This window comes from Oryzias latipes, chromosome 17 (genome assembly GCF_002234675.1).
Source record: "Oryzias latipes chromosome 17, ASM223467v1".
NCBI lineage: Eukaryota > Metazoa > Chordata > Actinopteri > Beloniformes > Adrianichthyidae > Oryzias > Oryzias latipes.
The window spans coordinates 31,241,350-31,259,048 of record NC_019875.2 but is presented as its reverse complement, the minus strand read 5'-3'; the positions used below and the strand labels follow the sequence as shown (position 1 = coordinate 31,259,048).

Sequence of the window (17,699 nt, the reverse complement as noted above, 5' to 3'; positions counted from 1 at the left end):
TAATGTTCAGTTTTTAACCATAACCTCCCCGCCATCTCTTTCACCCCACAGGAACATAAAGGTTTGATGCTGCAGGCGGTGACTGATGAGGCAGACCGCCGTTCCTCAGGAGCTCAGACGGGTTCTCACCATGTTTCCTTTGGGTCCAGCTTGTCCATCAAGTCCAGGAAGCCCCTAAAAGATCAAACCTCTGCAGTGAAGCCGTTTGCTGTGCAAAGATGAAGATGTGTGTTTTGGAGGAGACATACTTACAGTCTGTCCTCCAGGACCAGGAAGGCCCCGGGGGCCAAGCAAACCTCTGGGCCCCTGACATGAAAAACATTCATTTATTCTCAATGACAATGGCTGATCCAATGTGACACTGACGCTGTAGAACCTTTTCCCTCACAACGTCCATTAATCAGAGCATGACGGAACATGACCAGCTCAGTGGCCCTGTGGAGGAGTGTCTGCCCTGTGACTGGAAGGTCGGGTGTTCAAATCCAGGCCGAGTACCAAAAACTCTAAAAATGGGACCCAGTGGCCCCCTGCTTGGCACTCAGCAATAACAATGGATTAGATTTATCTGCGCTTGTCAAGACGCTCAAAGCGTTTACAGTGTGTCCATTATTCATTCACTCCTCATTCATACTTGGTGATGGTAGCTACGGTTGTAGCCACAGCTGCCCTGGGGCAGACTGACAGAGGCGTGGCTGCCAGTTGGCGCCTACGGCCCCTCTGACCATCACCGGGATCATTCATACACATCCATACACCAGTGGAGCCACACTGGAGGCAAGGAGGGTGAAGTGTCTTGCCCAAGGACACAACGACATTTGGCTGGGGGAGCGGGGATCGAGCCGCCGACCCCTTTGATCATTGGACAACCTGCTCAACCGCCTGAGCCACTGCCGCCATAAGGGGTTGGATTGGGGGGTTAAGCCACCAAATGGTTCCCGAGCGCGGCTGTGTCTGCAGCTCACTGCTCCCCCAGGGGAGGGGTCAAATGCGGAGAACCCATTTCACACACCTAGGTGTGTGACAGATAGTGGGACTTTAACTTTAGAACATGACGGAACATGAGGTCTGGGAACGAGAATCCAGCTTTGAAGCAGAAAACAGACACCGTGGTCTTCTAAAGGATCATTATTCATCATTTAGCCCCTGACTGTCCCCCCAACCACGGCTGGATGAAGCTCGTCTGCTGGACTTTTATATATGTAGTTATAGATTTAGATAAGTTAATTCTTCTCTAAGAGTTCTGGTAAATCGCCTGTCCGTCCTGGGGGAGGATCCCTCCTTCATGTGGGCACCCCTGAGGTTTCTTCGTTTTTCCGGAATCCGTTTTTTTTAGGAGTTTTTCCTTACCGCGAAGGGGGGTCTAAGGGCAGGGATGCCAGTATAGCTTAGTCAGTTTGTTAGTTCATTTTGGTATTTTCCTATTGAACTCTTTGTATTCGTGATCCTTTTGAGTTCATGTTTTACTTCGAAGCCCATCGAGACGACTGTTGTTGTGATTTTGGGCTATACAAATAAAATTGAATTGAATTGACATGCTTAGAAAGACCTGCACTGTAGATCTATCAGAGACGTTCATGATGCTGTGGAGTGGTTAGCACTCTAGCATCACAGCAAAAAGTTCCTGGTTCAAATCCCAGCTGGGATCCTTCTGTGTGGGGTTTGAACGTTTTCCATGTGCACGTGGTTCTCCAAGCATTCATTATATGACTCTGATCGTCCTTCAGTTGATGAGTGTGACGGACTGCCAGAGGGTGGCCCACCTTCACACTTCAGGACGAAGGGCGGGAGGATGAGGAGGAGAGGGTTCTATGGAGGCAGACGATTTACTATAGTAACCTCCAATGGAAACATCCATCATCCATCCATCCATCATCCATCCATCATCCATCCATCATCCATCATCCATCCATCCATCATCCATCCATCATCCATCCATCATCCATCATCCATCCATCCATCCATCATCCATCCATCCATCCATCATCCATCATCCATCCATCATCCATCATCCATCCATCATCCATCCATCATCCATCCATCCATCATCCATCCATCATCCATCCATCCATCCATCATCCATCCATCCATCCATCATCCATCCATCATCCATCCATCCATCCATCATCCATCCATCCATCCATCCATCCATCATCCATCCATCCATCCATCATCCATCCATCATCCATCCATCCATCCATCCATCCATCCATCCATCCATCATCCATCCATCCATCATCCATCCATCATCCATCCATCCATCCATCATCCATCCATCCATCCATCCATCCATCCATCCATCATCCATCCATCCATCCATCCATCCATCCATCCATCCATCCATCCATCATCCATCCATCCATCCATCATCCATCCATCCATCCATCCATCCATCCATCATCCATCATTTATTATCCATCCATCCATCATCCATCATTTATTATCCATCCATCCATCATCCATCATTTATTATCCATCCATCCATCCATCATCCATCCATCCATCCATCATCCATCCATCCATCCATCCATCCATCCATCCATCATCCATCCATCATCCATCCATCCATCCATCATCCATCCATCCATCCATCATCCATCCATCCATCATCCATCCATCCATCATCCATCCATCCATCCATCCATCCATCATCCATCCATCCATCATCCATCCATCCATCCATCATCCATCCATCCATCCATCATCCATCCATCCATCCATCCATCATCCATCATCCATCCATCCATCCATCATCCATCCATCCATCCATCCATCATCCATCCATCCATCCATCATCCATCCATCCATCCATCATCCATCCATCATCCATCCATCCATCATCCATCATCCATCCATCCATCCATCCATCATCCATCCATCATCCATCCATCCATCCATCCATCCATCATCCATCCATCATCCATCCATCCATCATCCATCCATCATCCATCCATCCATCCATCCATCCATCATCCATCCATCATCCATCCATCATCCATCCATCATCGATCCTTGGTGGGGTTGTTCTTAAAGGTGTGTAGGAATAGAGTCGATTTGATCAGAGAAGAGCTACAGAATCTGCTCAGAGACGCAGTAACATTCCTGCTGCAAACGATGAGAGAAACGATGAAGCTGTTCTGGGTCTGACGAAGAACAAAGCATTTCTGAAGGAGCGCTCTGCCTCATTTCACCAGCATTTGAAGGCCGTGGAATTTTCTCACAGATCTGTCATGCAAAGCCCTCAGTGCAGCACCATCAGACTGGCAGAGGACGGGGAAGGGCGCACGGCCAAGCCTCGCTTTACAACAAGGGCTGATGGGAATTTCCATGAGGATGTAGAACTGTACTTACACTCTCTCCTGCCACTCCTCTTTGCCCAACCTGGCCATCTTCTCCCTGTGTTCACATAGACAAACAGAGGATTATTGTCAGGAAGCAGCAGGAATGATGGCCTCTGACGAGCCGCTTACTCTGGGACCGTCCTGTCCTGGAGGGCCTGGAGACCCTGTGGGGCCCTGCTCTCCCTGGAAGAGATCAGACAGAAAGCAGCAAAGATTAGGGGGTGTGGCCTCCACATTCTCTATTTCTAAGGTGTTTGAGTAAAAAGATTGAACTCTCACTTTCCAAACGCTGTGGACCACAAGAGCAAAAACAGACAGAACAGACGTTAATCTACAGACGGCACGGTCACCACAACTGGCACTGACCACAAATATATGCTTTGTGCTGCTGCTGCTGTAAGGACGGGCCCTCCTCTGCTCCATATAATTACTCAGTATGGTTCAAGACTGGAAAGTCTGCAAACACTCCTCCCTGCATCTCATTTTGGGCTCCGTGAAGGCCCGATCCCCAAAGAGGCAAACTCAGAGCTGCTCGTTTGTTTCAGAGCAGCTTCTGACAGCTGGATTCTGATGCAGATGGACGTCCGTCAGTGGCAGAGTTTGAAAGTGGAAAGTGGAACGTGATTGATGGTTACCCGTCCCAGAACCAACACACTCACCCTGTGACCTTTCTGTCCAGGAAGACCTGGGAGTCCGTCAAACCCTCGGTCGCCCTGAGCAAAGAAAGGCAAACATGAGTGCAGGCTGTGGTTCCGTCCACACAGAACCTCATGAGGACCGTACTTTGCCTCCTGCCTCTCCGGGCATGCCTCGGGCTCCATCAGCGCCGTTCCGGCCCTGGAGAAGACACGTCAGGTGAGCGCTCAGATAGCAGAAAGCCTCTTTCTACCTTATCATTAAGGGAGTAAACATTTAAATGATGAAAAGGTTCATTAAGGGGAGCAGTCGAGCTGCTTGAAACACGCCAATGCTGGAAAAAAAATCTCACCTATAGGTGGAAACAAACTGACACACAGTCATGCTGAAAATATTCATTTTTTCTGTCAGCTAAAATTCTGTAGCAAAACTCAGAGAAAAAGCGATTTTGGTGTTTTTTGACAATATGGGAAAACAACACTTTTGTTTGAGCGATTTTCATGCAATCGCTCAAACATGCCGCCAGTTTGATTCTACAACCACCAAAGAAGTTTCTTTGACCTTTGCCAATCAGAACAAAGTTTTTACCCGTTTTCCTGGCTTCCCTGGAGGACCAGTCGGTCCCTGAAGACCTCTGGGGCCCTTGAGGACAAGATGATACAACATAGCTCAGAACATGAACACGGGCAGGAAAGCTTCTGAAAGGAAACGTCCTGAAAGAAACACAGGAGTCTTCCTCTAACCTGCGGGCCAGAATCACCGCTGTCACCTTTCAGACCTGGAGCTCCGGGGTTTCCCTGTTTGAAAATGGAAAAGCTCACCAGTGTCTCCCTGCTGCTCCTTAAGCCACAGCAGGTTAAATGCAGGACTTCACAGTAACTCAAAGAAGATCCAAATAGGAATCTAAAACCTGGAATGTCCTGAAGACCATTTCTGATGTAAAAGACAGTTTCAGCTCTGCTGGACTCACAGTGTTGATGTTTCTCGCATCATTAGTATGAATATTTGCTGATGTGGAAAATAAATGCTAAAAAACTAAGAGATGGAGATCTGGTAAGTGGCTGACTAACCACTGGACCGGGTCTTCCTGTCAGTCCTGCCGGGCCTGGAGATCCTCTCATTGTTAGCTGGAGGGCAAACAGAAAATACAAAACATCACAGACTGAGCTGAAAGACCACAACACTTCAGTTCTGCAGGCGTTCTACTGCAGAACTCAGCACAACGTTCTGCAGAAAACATAAAGGAATCCAAACTAACACGGTCTCCTAGAAGTTCTCAATGACCGCTGAAGGTCCGTTGTTTGTACTTCTTTTTTAATCTTTTTAAAACATCGCCAATCTGAGTCCAATTGTGTCTCGTTCTGAGATGGAGATGCTTTTCTATCTTCTCGTCTTGATTGCTGCAACTCCATCTTCACACGTTTAAGTAAAGGTTGCTTAAACATGCTTAAGCGTTCTGGTTGTCCAGAACGCTGCTGCAAGGCTTTTAACCAATTTATCCAAGTCCCCCCCCGTTGTTAATCCAGCTGCAAACATACACAGCTCCTAATAACCAAACACCGATAGAAAAGACCTTGTGCAGCCGTACACCCCCAGCAGGTCCCTGAGGTCGTGTGACCAGGGTCCGCTGGTTGCTAACAGAACACGAGCCTTTGCAGCAGTGGCCCCATCCCTCCTTAACTGCAGCAGTGGCCCCATCCCTCCTTAACTGCAGCAGTGGCCCCATCCCTCCGGAACTGCAGCAGTGGCCCCATCCCTCTGGAACTGCAGCAGTGGCCCCATCCCTCCTTAACTGCAGCAGTGGCCCCATCCCTCCTTAACTGCAGCAGTGGCCCCATCCCTCCGGAACTGCAGCAGTGGCCCCATCCCTCTGGAACTGCAGCAGTGGCCCCATCCCTCTGGAACTGCAGCATTGGCCCCATCCCTCTGGAACTGCAGCAGTGGCCCCATCCCTCCTTAACTGCAGCAGTGGCCCCATCCCTCTGGAACTCCCTTCCTCTCAGACTCAGATCTGCAGACTCAGCGTTTTCTATAAAAAGCAGCTAAAAAATGTCTTTTTAAAACTGATTTTTCATAATTCTGTTTTTATACTCTGTGTTTAACTTTGTGTTTTATTGTTGAAGCACTTTGTGATTTTGATCTTAAAAGGTGCTAAATAAATAAAGTTTCACACACACACACGTACACACATCCACAGATGTTGGTCATAATAAAGCAAATGTTAAAATAAGTGCACACGTGAAGTTCTTGTTTATCTGCAGTGATTTACAGCCGTTCTTTGATGTTCTCTGTAAATCACGTCTCCCCACAATGGAAAACAGTTTTGCCTCTATCAGACGTCAGTAGAGATGGGGCGACGTTCCCGTTGTTTCCGCCACAGATGTGTGTGCGTGCTGTTCATGTACACATCCTCATTGGGCCGGGAGGCCGTTCAGACCCTCATGAGGCTCCAGCAGCCTTTCAGTGGAGAAAAGTCTTGTTGATTTTTGAAGGTTGGTGTTTGTGTAAAACCTAATGATCTCCATCTGTTTAACAATGGCTTCCACTTTGCTGAAGGCTCCAAACAGGAACGTTTCCTGCAGCGCTGCGGATGTCAGAGATTAGGTGTGAACATCTGTTGTTGCTTTAACTACTGCTGAACCATTTCTGACTTTATTTGTTGCTCAAAGTGAATAAAAATCAGGTCTTAGTGGTTTGTGCTCTGCTACACACACAAACATGTATACACTGCGTGGCATTTCTATTATAAAACTGACAACACAGAGACGAGACCCGGGCGCAGAGCAGCAGTAGAAAACGCTCCTCTGAGCCTCCCTTAGGGTTAGTGCCGGTGCAAAACCCATGCAGGGAAAGTCAAGCAGGTCCTAGCTTTAGCTTATGTGCTGAAAGACAAATGAAAGGAGCGCGTCATAGAAACCTTACAGTGACAGACAGCAGTTCTCACAAGCAGAATTATGATGTCATTAAATGCGGTTTATTAAACATTCGATCCATTTCCTCCAAGTTCCTCTTAGTCAATGAGTTAATTACTGATAAAAACCTTAGTCTTTTAGCCTTAACAGGAACTTGGCTCCATCAGGATGACTATGTTAGATTGAATGAAGCAACCCCCCCCCACTTATGCTAACTATCAGAAATCCAGGATTTCAGGGAAAGGAGGTGGTTTGGCAGTAATATCACAGTCTAGCTTACTTCTCAGCCCTAAAGTTAAAAATGCTTATAATTCATTTGAAAGCATCATATTGTCTTTAAGTCACCCAAACAGGAAAACTCCAAAACCTGTTTTACTCATAATTATTTATCGCCCCCCCGGCCCATATTCAGAATTTTTAACTGAGTTTTCCGACTTCCTATCGACTATTGTCTTAGATTCTGATCAAATTATAATATTAGGGGATTTTAATATTCATGTTGATGACCCCAGTGACTGCCTAGGAAAGGCTTTTGCAGCTTTATTAGATGATGTTGGTTTCACCCAAAGTGTGAATGAACCCACTCACTGTCATAAGCACACCCTGGACCTTGTTCTAACCCATGGGATAGAGATCAGCCAGCTGAGTGTCCTTCCTCTTAAGCCCATCATTTCTGATCACTTTCTGATTACCTTCCAGCTTACACTGGAACATCCTTCTGCCCCAGTGAATAAGAAACAGCTTAGAAGAACCTTAACTGACCGTTCTGTGTCTGAGTTTAAACACACAGTTCAGCCAGTACTTAGTGATATTCTGAGAAAATACTCTGAGACCAGCTCCCATAGTATCAGTCCTAGTATAAATGACCACTTTGTTAATGATGCCTTACAAGCCCTCAGGAGTACACTCCATGTTGTTGCCCCCTTGAAACCTACGTTCGTCAGACAAAACCGAGTAGCACCGTGGTTTAACGCTGAAACTCGTTCTCTTAAACAAGAAACCCGTAAGTTGGAAAGAGAATAAACCATCCTGTTTATGATTTACATGCTACCCCTAGGAAACATAATCAGGAAACACAGCATTAATTTTCATTGTTATGCCGACGATACGCAGTTGTATTTATCCATGAAGCCTGACCAGAATGACCAGATAGAGAAACTGAACGCCTGCATCAGTGACATCAAGACCTGGATGACAATTAATTACCTCCTCTTGAACCCAGAAAAAACTGAGGTCATTATACTTGGTCCTAAAAACCTCAGAGATGCTCTGTCTGCTCAGATAGTCTCCCTGGATGGTATAAGTATAGCCCCCAATTCCACAGTTAGAAACCTTGGGGTTTTATTTGACCAGGATTTATCATTTAAGGCTCACATATCTCAGGCGTGCAGAACTGCCTTTTTTCACCTGTGGAATATTGCTAAGATCAGAAATCGACTTTCTAAGAGTGATGCTGAAAAACTCATCCATGCATTTGTTCCGTCTAGACTGGATTACTGTAACTCCTTGTTAGCAGCGTGTCCTAAGAGTTCCTTAAGAAGTCTCCAGCTTGTTCAGAACGCAGCTGCTAGATTGTTAGCTGGAACTAGCAGAAGAGATCACATCACTCCTGTGTTGGTTTCACTTCACTGGATCCCAGTTGATTCTAGAATCAAGTTCAAGATCCTCCTGTTAACCTATAAGGCCTTACATCCATCCTTACATGGTTGCCTCGTCTCTGCTCCTGCTCCTACACCTGGCTGTGGAATCCCCCCCCCCCCCCCCCCTCTGCCTCAACTGGCGCCCCTGACTGTCCCCCCAACTCCGTCTTGATGAAGCTCGTCTGCTGGACTTTATATATGTAGTTGTAGATTTAGATAAGTTAATTCTTCTCTAAGAGTTCTGGTAAATCGCCTGTCCGTCCTGGGGGAGGATCCCTCCTTCATGTGGACACCCCTGAGGTTCCTGCTTTTTTTCCGGAATCTTTTTTTTTAGGAGTTTTTCCTTACCACGAAGGGGGGTCTAAGGGCAAGGATGCCAGTATAGCATAGTCTGTTTAGTTTAAAAATTTCCTATTGAATTCTATGACTTTATGTTCTATATAATTCCTGTTTATTACACAGTCACTGGTATAAAACCTATTGAGATGACTATTGTTGTAAATATTGGGCTATAGAAATAAAATTGAATGGAAGTGAATAAAAACATTGTTTTTGCTGAACTCAAAGCCTCATAATTGTACCTAATACTCACCCTAGCTTGGGACAGGATGGCTTGAGCTTGAGCTTCCTGGGCCGTCACCACCGGCCCCTTGTGTGATTCCCCCCCAGCGCGAAACTAGCAAACACACAGGAGAGGACAAACCCGATTCAGAAGAAAAAGATGTCCCTGCTGTTACAGAGCCACACCGCGGATGGTCACACGCTGAGTGTTTCCACATTTTCACTGTTTGAATTGAAGCTGTGTAGCTGTGGACCAACCCCTCCCACACTCAAACAAACACAGTCCTGAGCCTTTCACAGAACCATCTGTCTTCCCATTGGACAGAGTGACATTTACAGGGTTAGTGATTTGTACGCCTGAGAAAAAGGTTATGATCCTCGGCCTGCTAGTGATGCAGGGAGGAGCCAACGGAATTCATGGGTTAGTGCTGCAGAAACAGGAAACAGCAGTGTGGGCATGTGGAGAGCAGCAGGACTTACCGGGAGCATCAGAATGGTACCTGGAGGCCCAGGAACCCCGTCCGAACCAGGAATACCAGCACGCCCAGGAGGACCCTGCAGAGGGAAGACGGCTGGTTAAACTCCAGTCACTCCTGTGCAGAGCCCACTTTAAGACTGATGACTTCAATTCAAAGACAAGCAAAGAAGAAGAACAACACCATCATAATGCATAGAAATGATCTATTTTCATTGACAAAAATGAGCTGCCAAAGAAGAACAGACATGTCCAAGAAGCTTAAACATTATTGAACTACATTTTGGAACGTAAACATGGCAAAAATACTGACTAAGGGTATGACTGTGGCATAAACAACAGTAACACCTATGGAGGTATAAGTTATTAAGAGTCTCAATGAACATCCCTCGTTTCTACATTTGTATTAAACTAAATCTCAAACCCTCAAAGAAAAGCAGCTCTGAAGCCCCAAAGTTGGGACTCGTTTAGAAAACTAGCTGTTTTAGGACGAAGGTTGTCCTTTAGTGTCCATCCAAAGACGTGAAAAGCAGTTTACAAAATACAAAGGCTTTGCTGTTAACAATGTTCACTGCCTTAAGGCATCAGCACTCGACCAGACATGTTCAGTGGGGCAGAACCGCTGCCCTCTACTGACCAAACCTGAAACTGTTGTTTGATGCATCTATTCTATGTTACTGTCAACAATGCTAGTTATTGATCCATCCATCATCCACCCATCCATCCATCCTTCATCCATCATCCATCCATCCATCCAGCCATCCATCCATCCATCCTTCATCCATCATCCATCCAGCCATCCATCCAGCCATCCATCCATCCATCCATCCATCCATCCATCATCCATCCATCCTCCATCCATCATCCATCCATCCTCCATCCATCCATCCTTCATCCATCCATCCTCCATCCATCATCCATCCATCCATCCTTCCATCCATCCATCATACATCATCCATGCTTCATCCATCCATCCATCCTTCTTCCATCCATCCATCCACCCATCCATCATCCATCATCCATCCTTCATCCATCCATCATCCATCCATCCATCCATCCAGCCATCCATCCATCCATCCATCCATCCATCCTTCATCCATCATCCATCCAGCCATCCATCCAGCCATCCAGCCATCCATCCATCCATCCATCCATCATCCATCCATCCTCCATCCATCATCCATCCATCCTCCATCCATCCATCCTTCATCCATCCATCCTCCATCCATCATCCATCCATCCATCCTTCCATCCATCCATCATACATCATCCATGCTTCATCCATCCATCCATCCTTCTTCCATCCATCCATCCACCCATCCATCATCCATCATCCATCCTTCATCCATCCATCATCCATCCATCATCCATCCATCCATCCATCCAGCCATCCATCCATCCATCCATCCAGCCATCCATCCATCCATCCATCCTTCATCCATCATCCATCCAGCCATCCATCCAGCCATCCATCCATCCATCCATCCATCATCCATCCATCATCCATCCATCCATCCATCCATCCATCCATCCACCCATCCATCCATCATCCATCCATCCATCCATCCATCATCCATCCATCATCCATCCATCCTCCATCCATCCATCCATCCATCCACCCATCCATCATCCATCATCCATCCAGCCATCCATCCATCCATCCTTCATCCATCATCCATCCATCATCCATCCATCATCCATCCATCATCCATCCACCCATCCATCATCCATCATCCATCCTTCATCCATCCATCATCCATCCACCCATCCTTCATCCATCCATCCATCCATCCTTCATCCATCCATCCATCCATCCTTCATCCATCCTTCATCCATCCTTCATCCATCCTTCATCCATCCTTCATTCATCCATCCATCCATCCTTCATTCATCCATCCATCCATCCATCCATCCTTCATCCATCCATCCATCCGTCATCCATCATCCATCCTTCATCCATCTATCCATCCATCCATCCATCCTTCATCCAACCATCTATCCATCCACCCATCCATCCTTCATCATCCATCCATCCATCCATCCTTCCATCCATCCATCCTTCATCCATCCATCCATCCATCATCCATCCATCCATCATCCATCCATCCATCATCCATCCATCCATCCATCCATCCTTCATCCATCCATCATCCATCATCCATCCTTCATCCATCATCCATCCTTCATTCATCCATCCATCCATCCATCCATCCGTCATCCATCATCCATCCATCCATCATCCATCCTTCATCCATCATCCATCCTTCATTCATCCATCCATCCATCCATCCACCCATCCGTCATCCATCCACCCATCCATCATCCATCATCCATCATCCATCCTTCATCCATCATCCATCCTTCATTCATCTATCCATCCATCCATCAGTCCTTCATCCATCCATCATCCATCCATCCATCCATCCATCATCCATCCATCATCCATCCATCCTCCATCCATCCTCCATCCATCCATCCATCCATCCATCCATCATCCATCCATCATCCATCCATCCATCCATCCATCCATCCATCCACCCATCCATCATCCATCATCCATCCATCCATCCATCCATCATCCATCCATCATCCATCCATCATCCATCCATCCATCCATCCATCCACCCATCCATCATCCATCATCCATCCAGCCATCCATCCATCCATCCTTCATCCATCATCCATCCATCATCCATCCATCATCCATCCATCATCCATCCACCCATCCATCATCCATCATCCATCCTTCATCCATCCATCATCCATCCACCCATCCTTCATCCATCCATCCATCCATCCTTCATCCATCCATCCATCCATCCTTCATCCATCCTTCATCCATCCTTCATCCATCCTTCATCCATCCTTCATTCATCCATCCATCCATCCTTCATTCATCCATCCATCCATCCATCCATCCTTCATCCATCCATCCATCCGTCATCCATCATCCATCCTTCATCCATCTATCCATCCATCCATCCATCCTTCATCCAACCATCTATCCATCCACCCATCCATCCTTCATCATCCATCCATCCATCCTTCCATCCATCCATCCTTCATCCATCCATCCATCCATCATCCATCCATCCATCATCCATCCATCCATCATCCATCCATCCATCCATCCATCCTTCATCCATCCATCATCCATCATCCATCCTTCATCCATCATCCATCCTTCATTCATCCATCCATCCATCCATCCATCCGTCATCCATCATCCATCCATCCATCATCCATCCTTCATCCATCATCCATCCTTCATCCATCCATCCATCCATCCATCCATCCATCCATCCATCCATCCATCCATCCATCCATCATCCATCCATCCATCCTCCATCCATCATCCATCCATCCTCCATCCATCCATCCTTCATCCATCCATCCTCCATCCATCATCCATCCATCCATCCTTCCATCCATCATACATCATCCATGCTTCATCCATCCATCCATCCTTCTTCCATCCATCCATCCATCCATCCACCCATCCATCATCCATCCACCCATCCATCATCCATCATCCATCCTTCATCCATCCATCATCCATCCATCCATCCATCCAGCCATCCATCCATCCATCCATCCATCCATCATCCATCCATCCATCCAGCCATCCATCCATCCATCCATCCTTCATCCATCATCCATCCAGCCATCCATCCAGCCATCCATCCATCCATCCATCCTTGTTCCATCCATCCATCCACCCATCAATCCATCCATCCATCCATCCATCATCCATCCTTCATCCATCATCCATCCTTCATTCATCCATCCATCCATCCATCCACCCATCCGTCATCCATCCACCCATCCATCATCCATCATCCATCCTTCATCCATCATCCATCCTTCATTCATCTATCCATCCATCCATCAGTCCTTCATCCATCCATCATCCATCCATCCTCCATCCATCCATCCATCCATCCACCCATCCTTCATCCATCCATCCTTCATCCATCCTTCATCCATCCTTCATCCATCCTTCATCCATCCTTCATTCATCCATCCATCCATCCTTCATTCATCCATCCATCCATCCATCCATCCATCCTTCATCCATCCATCCATCCATCCGTCATCCATCATCCATCCTTCATCCATCTATCCATCCATCCATCCTTCATCCAACCATCTATCCATCCACCCATCCATCCTTCATCATCCATCCATCCATCCATCCTTCCATCCATCCATCCTTCATCCATCCATCCATCCATCATCCATCCATCCATCATCCATCCATCATCCATCCATCCATCCATCCATCCTTCATCCATCCATCATCCATCATCCATCCTTCATCCATCATCCATCCTTCATTCATCCATCCATCCATCCATCCATCCGTCATCCATCATCCATCCTTGTTCCATCCATCCATCCACCCATCAATCCATCCATCCATCCATCCATCATCCATCATCCATCCTTCATCCATCATCCATCCTTCATTCATCTATCCATCCATCCTTCATCCATCATCCATCCTTCATTCATCTATCCATCCATCCATCAATCCTTCATCCATCCATCATCCATCCATCATTCATCCATCCATCCTTCATCCATCTATCCATCCATCCATCCATCCATCCTTCATCCAACCATCTATCCATCCATCTATCCATCATCCATCATCCATCCATCATCCATCCTTCATCCATCCATCCATGATAGTCATTTTTCAGATTTTTTAAAAAGGGGTGGAAGGGCCAAATGAAAACTGGCCACATTTGGCCCACAGCCTCACTTTGCTGGTCATGAAACGCATAAACTGAATTCTTCTTTTTTTGAAATAGTGGAATATGTGACTGAATAAAGGAGAGGACACAAGAAACATTTTTTTGAAGACTTATTGTGTGTTTCCTACACAAAGCTGGTAATGTGTAACTGTAATCTTGAGGTAAACCACAGCTATGTTTTATTGGAACAGCAAACCTAAACTAGAGAATTTGGTAAAAATGGAAATAATTTCAGATGCACGATAAAGCTAACAGTCTGAAGAGGCCATCATTTATTTGAGTACTTTGCCTGTAAAAAAGTGGCACCATGAAATACTCAGATTACCTCAGGTGGAAACAATGTCTACTCTGGCTCATGGTTTGGATCCTGAAAGCTCAAGCATTCAGCCACGACTCCACGAAACGCTGGGCGTCACTGCACTTGGCTTGATCCAAACACTGTTTGGATGCCGACTAACTCCTGTGTGACAGCTGCTTTGTAACAGCTGTTGACATGTTTAAAACAGATTGAGCAAAAGTACTTAACTTCCCTGCACATAAATCACATGACTGATGAAATAAAGACACAACTTTCAATCCAGAACCAGAGAATCCAACAGACTTCTCCAAAACTGGATCCACTCAAGCTCCTTTTCATTCGGAGAAATCCAACCGTGGCTCAAATTGTTGCCATGTGCCCCCCCTCCCATCTGTGGTAGTTTTTCTTTATCTGCTGTTGTAATTTTGGGGTGGGGGCTCCAGGACTAATGAGGATTTTTTTCTGCCTGGAAAAGTGGTGTTTGAGGGGGTGGGAGGGATGTTTGGATCATAAGAGAAGCGGCCTGCTTGGGGGTTGAGAGCAGGCAGAAACTGCACTGCAGCAGAAATTCAAAATGTGTCACTTTTGTTATCCCTGTCAATCCACAGTGAGGCGGTTTCTGGTGGTGGTGGTGGTGGTGGGGGGGGGGGGGGGGCAGACCTCTGGACCCCACAGAACGTTTTGGAGCTGAACTGTAAACCATTCTGATCACGACGACGTTACTGTATCGCTGAGGCGTTCTTTGGTTGGTTTTATTCTGAACTCTACAGAGATCAGCTGTAAAATTAGCTTTCAGGGGGGTGTGGGGCAGGGACGTGCACAAGATTTCAGAGGGGCGGGGGCTCAAACTGGAAAAAGGGCACCAATAAAGACCTTTTTTTGTCCTTTAAACAGTACATAAATATACTAACAGATACTAAACAATACTAACAGATAAATATTCAGCCACTGTTGGTGAAAGTGATACAACAGTCATTTGGTTTGTAATTAAATGTCACAGACTTGGAAGACAATAAGGCTCTTTGTGCTGACACAATGTGCTGCAGGCAGAACCAACATGAATCCAGTTTAATCCAGATTATATTATAAACACAGACATCCTGCAACTTTCATTCCCACAATGCAACATTTTTCATGATAATTATCAGACTGTTGCTGTGAGGATTCTGCAGTTTAGTTCAGTTTTTGTGTTGTTGGTCAAATTCTGTTGTCTGTCAGTCACTCCAGGTTGATGTCAATCATCCACATGTCTTCATTTCTGTTGTCTTCAGTCAGTAGAAGTGTCTGCTTTTCAGGTCTACATCTTTTTTTTGTTTCTCCATGGATTTTTTTCCTGTTTAAGCTTATTTATTAAATGTTTTCCACTAAGCAGAATTTTCTGCATTTTAGCTCCTCCACTTCCTGACAGCTGGATCCAGTGTGACTCTGGTTCTAGATTGGGATTCCCAGCTAAAGTGTCTTTTGCATCTGATCCTCTAAACACAGAACCTTGTTGTGACTGGAAAGATTTTAATGTAAAAGATGGTGAAACTGAGTGATACAGAGTTTAAAGAAGGCTAAACTAATCAGAAAACATTCCATTAAACAGATGCATTTATTGTCATGAGGACGCCATCAATACTGTTCATTTATTTTGAAAATCCCCAGGGTTTTTTTGTACTTAGTACCCAGCTTCCTGTCCCGGCATGATGTGTTGAATTTCTGCCGCGCAGACGTCTGGGTAAAGTAGAAAGTGACTCCTTGACTATATAGAGCGTTTTTCTCAAATATGAATCATATTTAAGCTAATTGGATGCACGGATGGCGACAGGTTCAAGTCCCTTCACTGTCACGTCTCTTTAGTTCTCTGTGGGACAGCAGTGCCTCTCGCTGTCCCCGGCTGAGGTTGAGCGGCGCCGCACAGACAGAAGCGACAGATCAGGACGGCTGGGTCGCAAGAAAATGGGTTCGACAGGATTCAGGGGGGTTTGAACCACATGTTTTTTTTCTTGTATCTTTAACAGAAATGGATTGATTATATTACAAAAAAAGAAAAAAAGCAGAGGGCTTGGGGCACTTTTTTTTACGAGGCAAACTGGGCCCTGGAGTGAACGTGCCTAGAGGTGTAATGTTGAAGGGGTGAGGGGGTGCAGGGCTCTTTATCTCACCCTATCAATCCAAATTCATGAGTGGAGTCCCACAGGGCTGGGAGGAGAGAGGTGAGGTGGAGATTTTCAGCTCCTCCCTATTTTACTGAAAACTCCCTGAACTTTTGTACAATCTAGAGTTCAGCATCACAGCTGCTCCTCAGAACTGCAGAGCAGCTCGGTTCCCTCCTGCTGTAGCGGCACAGACTGGGCCATAAAAGAGATTTATATCTGTCTAGAATAGGTAAGAGCAGCACAGAGCTTTGCACGTGTTGAAGCTGCAATAGAAACTCTGATAAGATAACTGAGGGCAGAACTTCCCTTTGTGTTGTGAACAAACTGTTAACAGATTAACATCTTTCAACATGGAAACGGATCTTTACCATTTTTAATTGTCAGAACGTATCAAGGTTTGTTAGAATATTCACAGAAAGAGCTGCACACACGACAGGAACACAAAGCTAGGATTCCACTCACCATCTCACCCCGATCTCCTGGTGGTCCCGGGGGTCCCTGTAATCCTGGGGCACCAGACACCCCCTGAGAGCAGACACACTTTTAACACATCATCCCTACCATTGCTAACCATCATTTCCCCCACAGAGGGATTGTGTAGCCCAAAATCCAAAGGTTCACTGGAAATCGCTCTGACAGTCTTTCCACAAATACATTTTTTCCTTCTTTAGCTGTTCTCCATCTGCAGACAGCAGACGGGACTGTGGGAGAACGTGATACTTACTGCTGGACCGGGGGCTCCTTGGGGTCCCTGTACAATCATCCCCTGCAAAAGAAAAAAGTGGATACAGTAGCATTCAGGGGGGGGGGGGGCTGTAAATCCACAGGCAATGGAAAACGGGAAATGAGACACAGTTAAAGCCTGAGAACTCCACCAATCCATCAACTATATGTTGAAGATGCTTTCTGCACTTAGGCTGTTAGGAGGAAGAACTGGA

General features: G+C 46.2%; 1 protein-coding gene across 1 annotated transcript in view; it reads right to left on the bottom strand.

Annotated features, from left to right (window-relative positions):
• LOC101171898 (collagen alpha-1(XI) chain-like) overlaps positions 1-17,699 on the bottom strand; it is a 75,762-nt gene that overhangs the window by 41,956 nt on the left and 16,107 nt on the right. The window contains exons 10-22 of the mRNA XM_023965025.1: positions 17,486-17,527; positions 17,224-17,286; positions 9,568-9,642; positions 9,119-9,202; positions 5,045-5,101; positions 4,718-4,771; positions 4,563-4,616; positions 4,122-4,175; positions 3,998-4,051; positions 3,468-3,521; positions 3,349-3,393; positions 253-306; positions 130-174 (exon numbers count right to left, since the gene is read on the bottom strand). Of these exons, the coding sequence (XP_023820793.1) occupies positions 130-174; positions 253-306; positions 3,349-3,393; positions 3,468-3,521; positions 3,998-4,051; positions 4,122-4,175; positions 4,563-4,616; positions 4,718-4,771; positions 5,045-5,101; positions 9,119-9,202; positions 9,568-9,642; positions 17,224-17,286; positions 17,486-17,527 (735 nt within the window). The remainder of the gene's footprint in view (positions 1-129; positions 175-252; positions 307-3,348; positions 3,394-3,467; positions 3,522-3,997; positions 4,052-4,121; positions 4,176-4,562; positions 4,617-4,717; positions 4,772-5,044; positions 5,102-9,118; positions 9,203-9,567; positions 9,643-17,223; positions 17,287-17,485; positions 17,528-17,699) is intronic.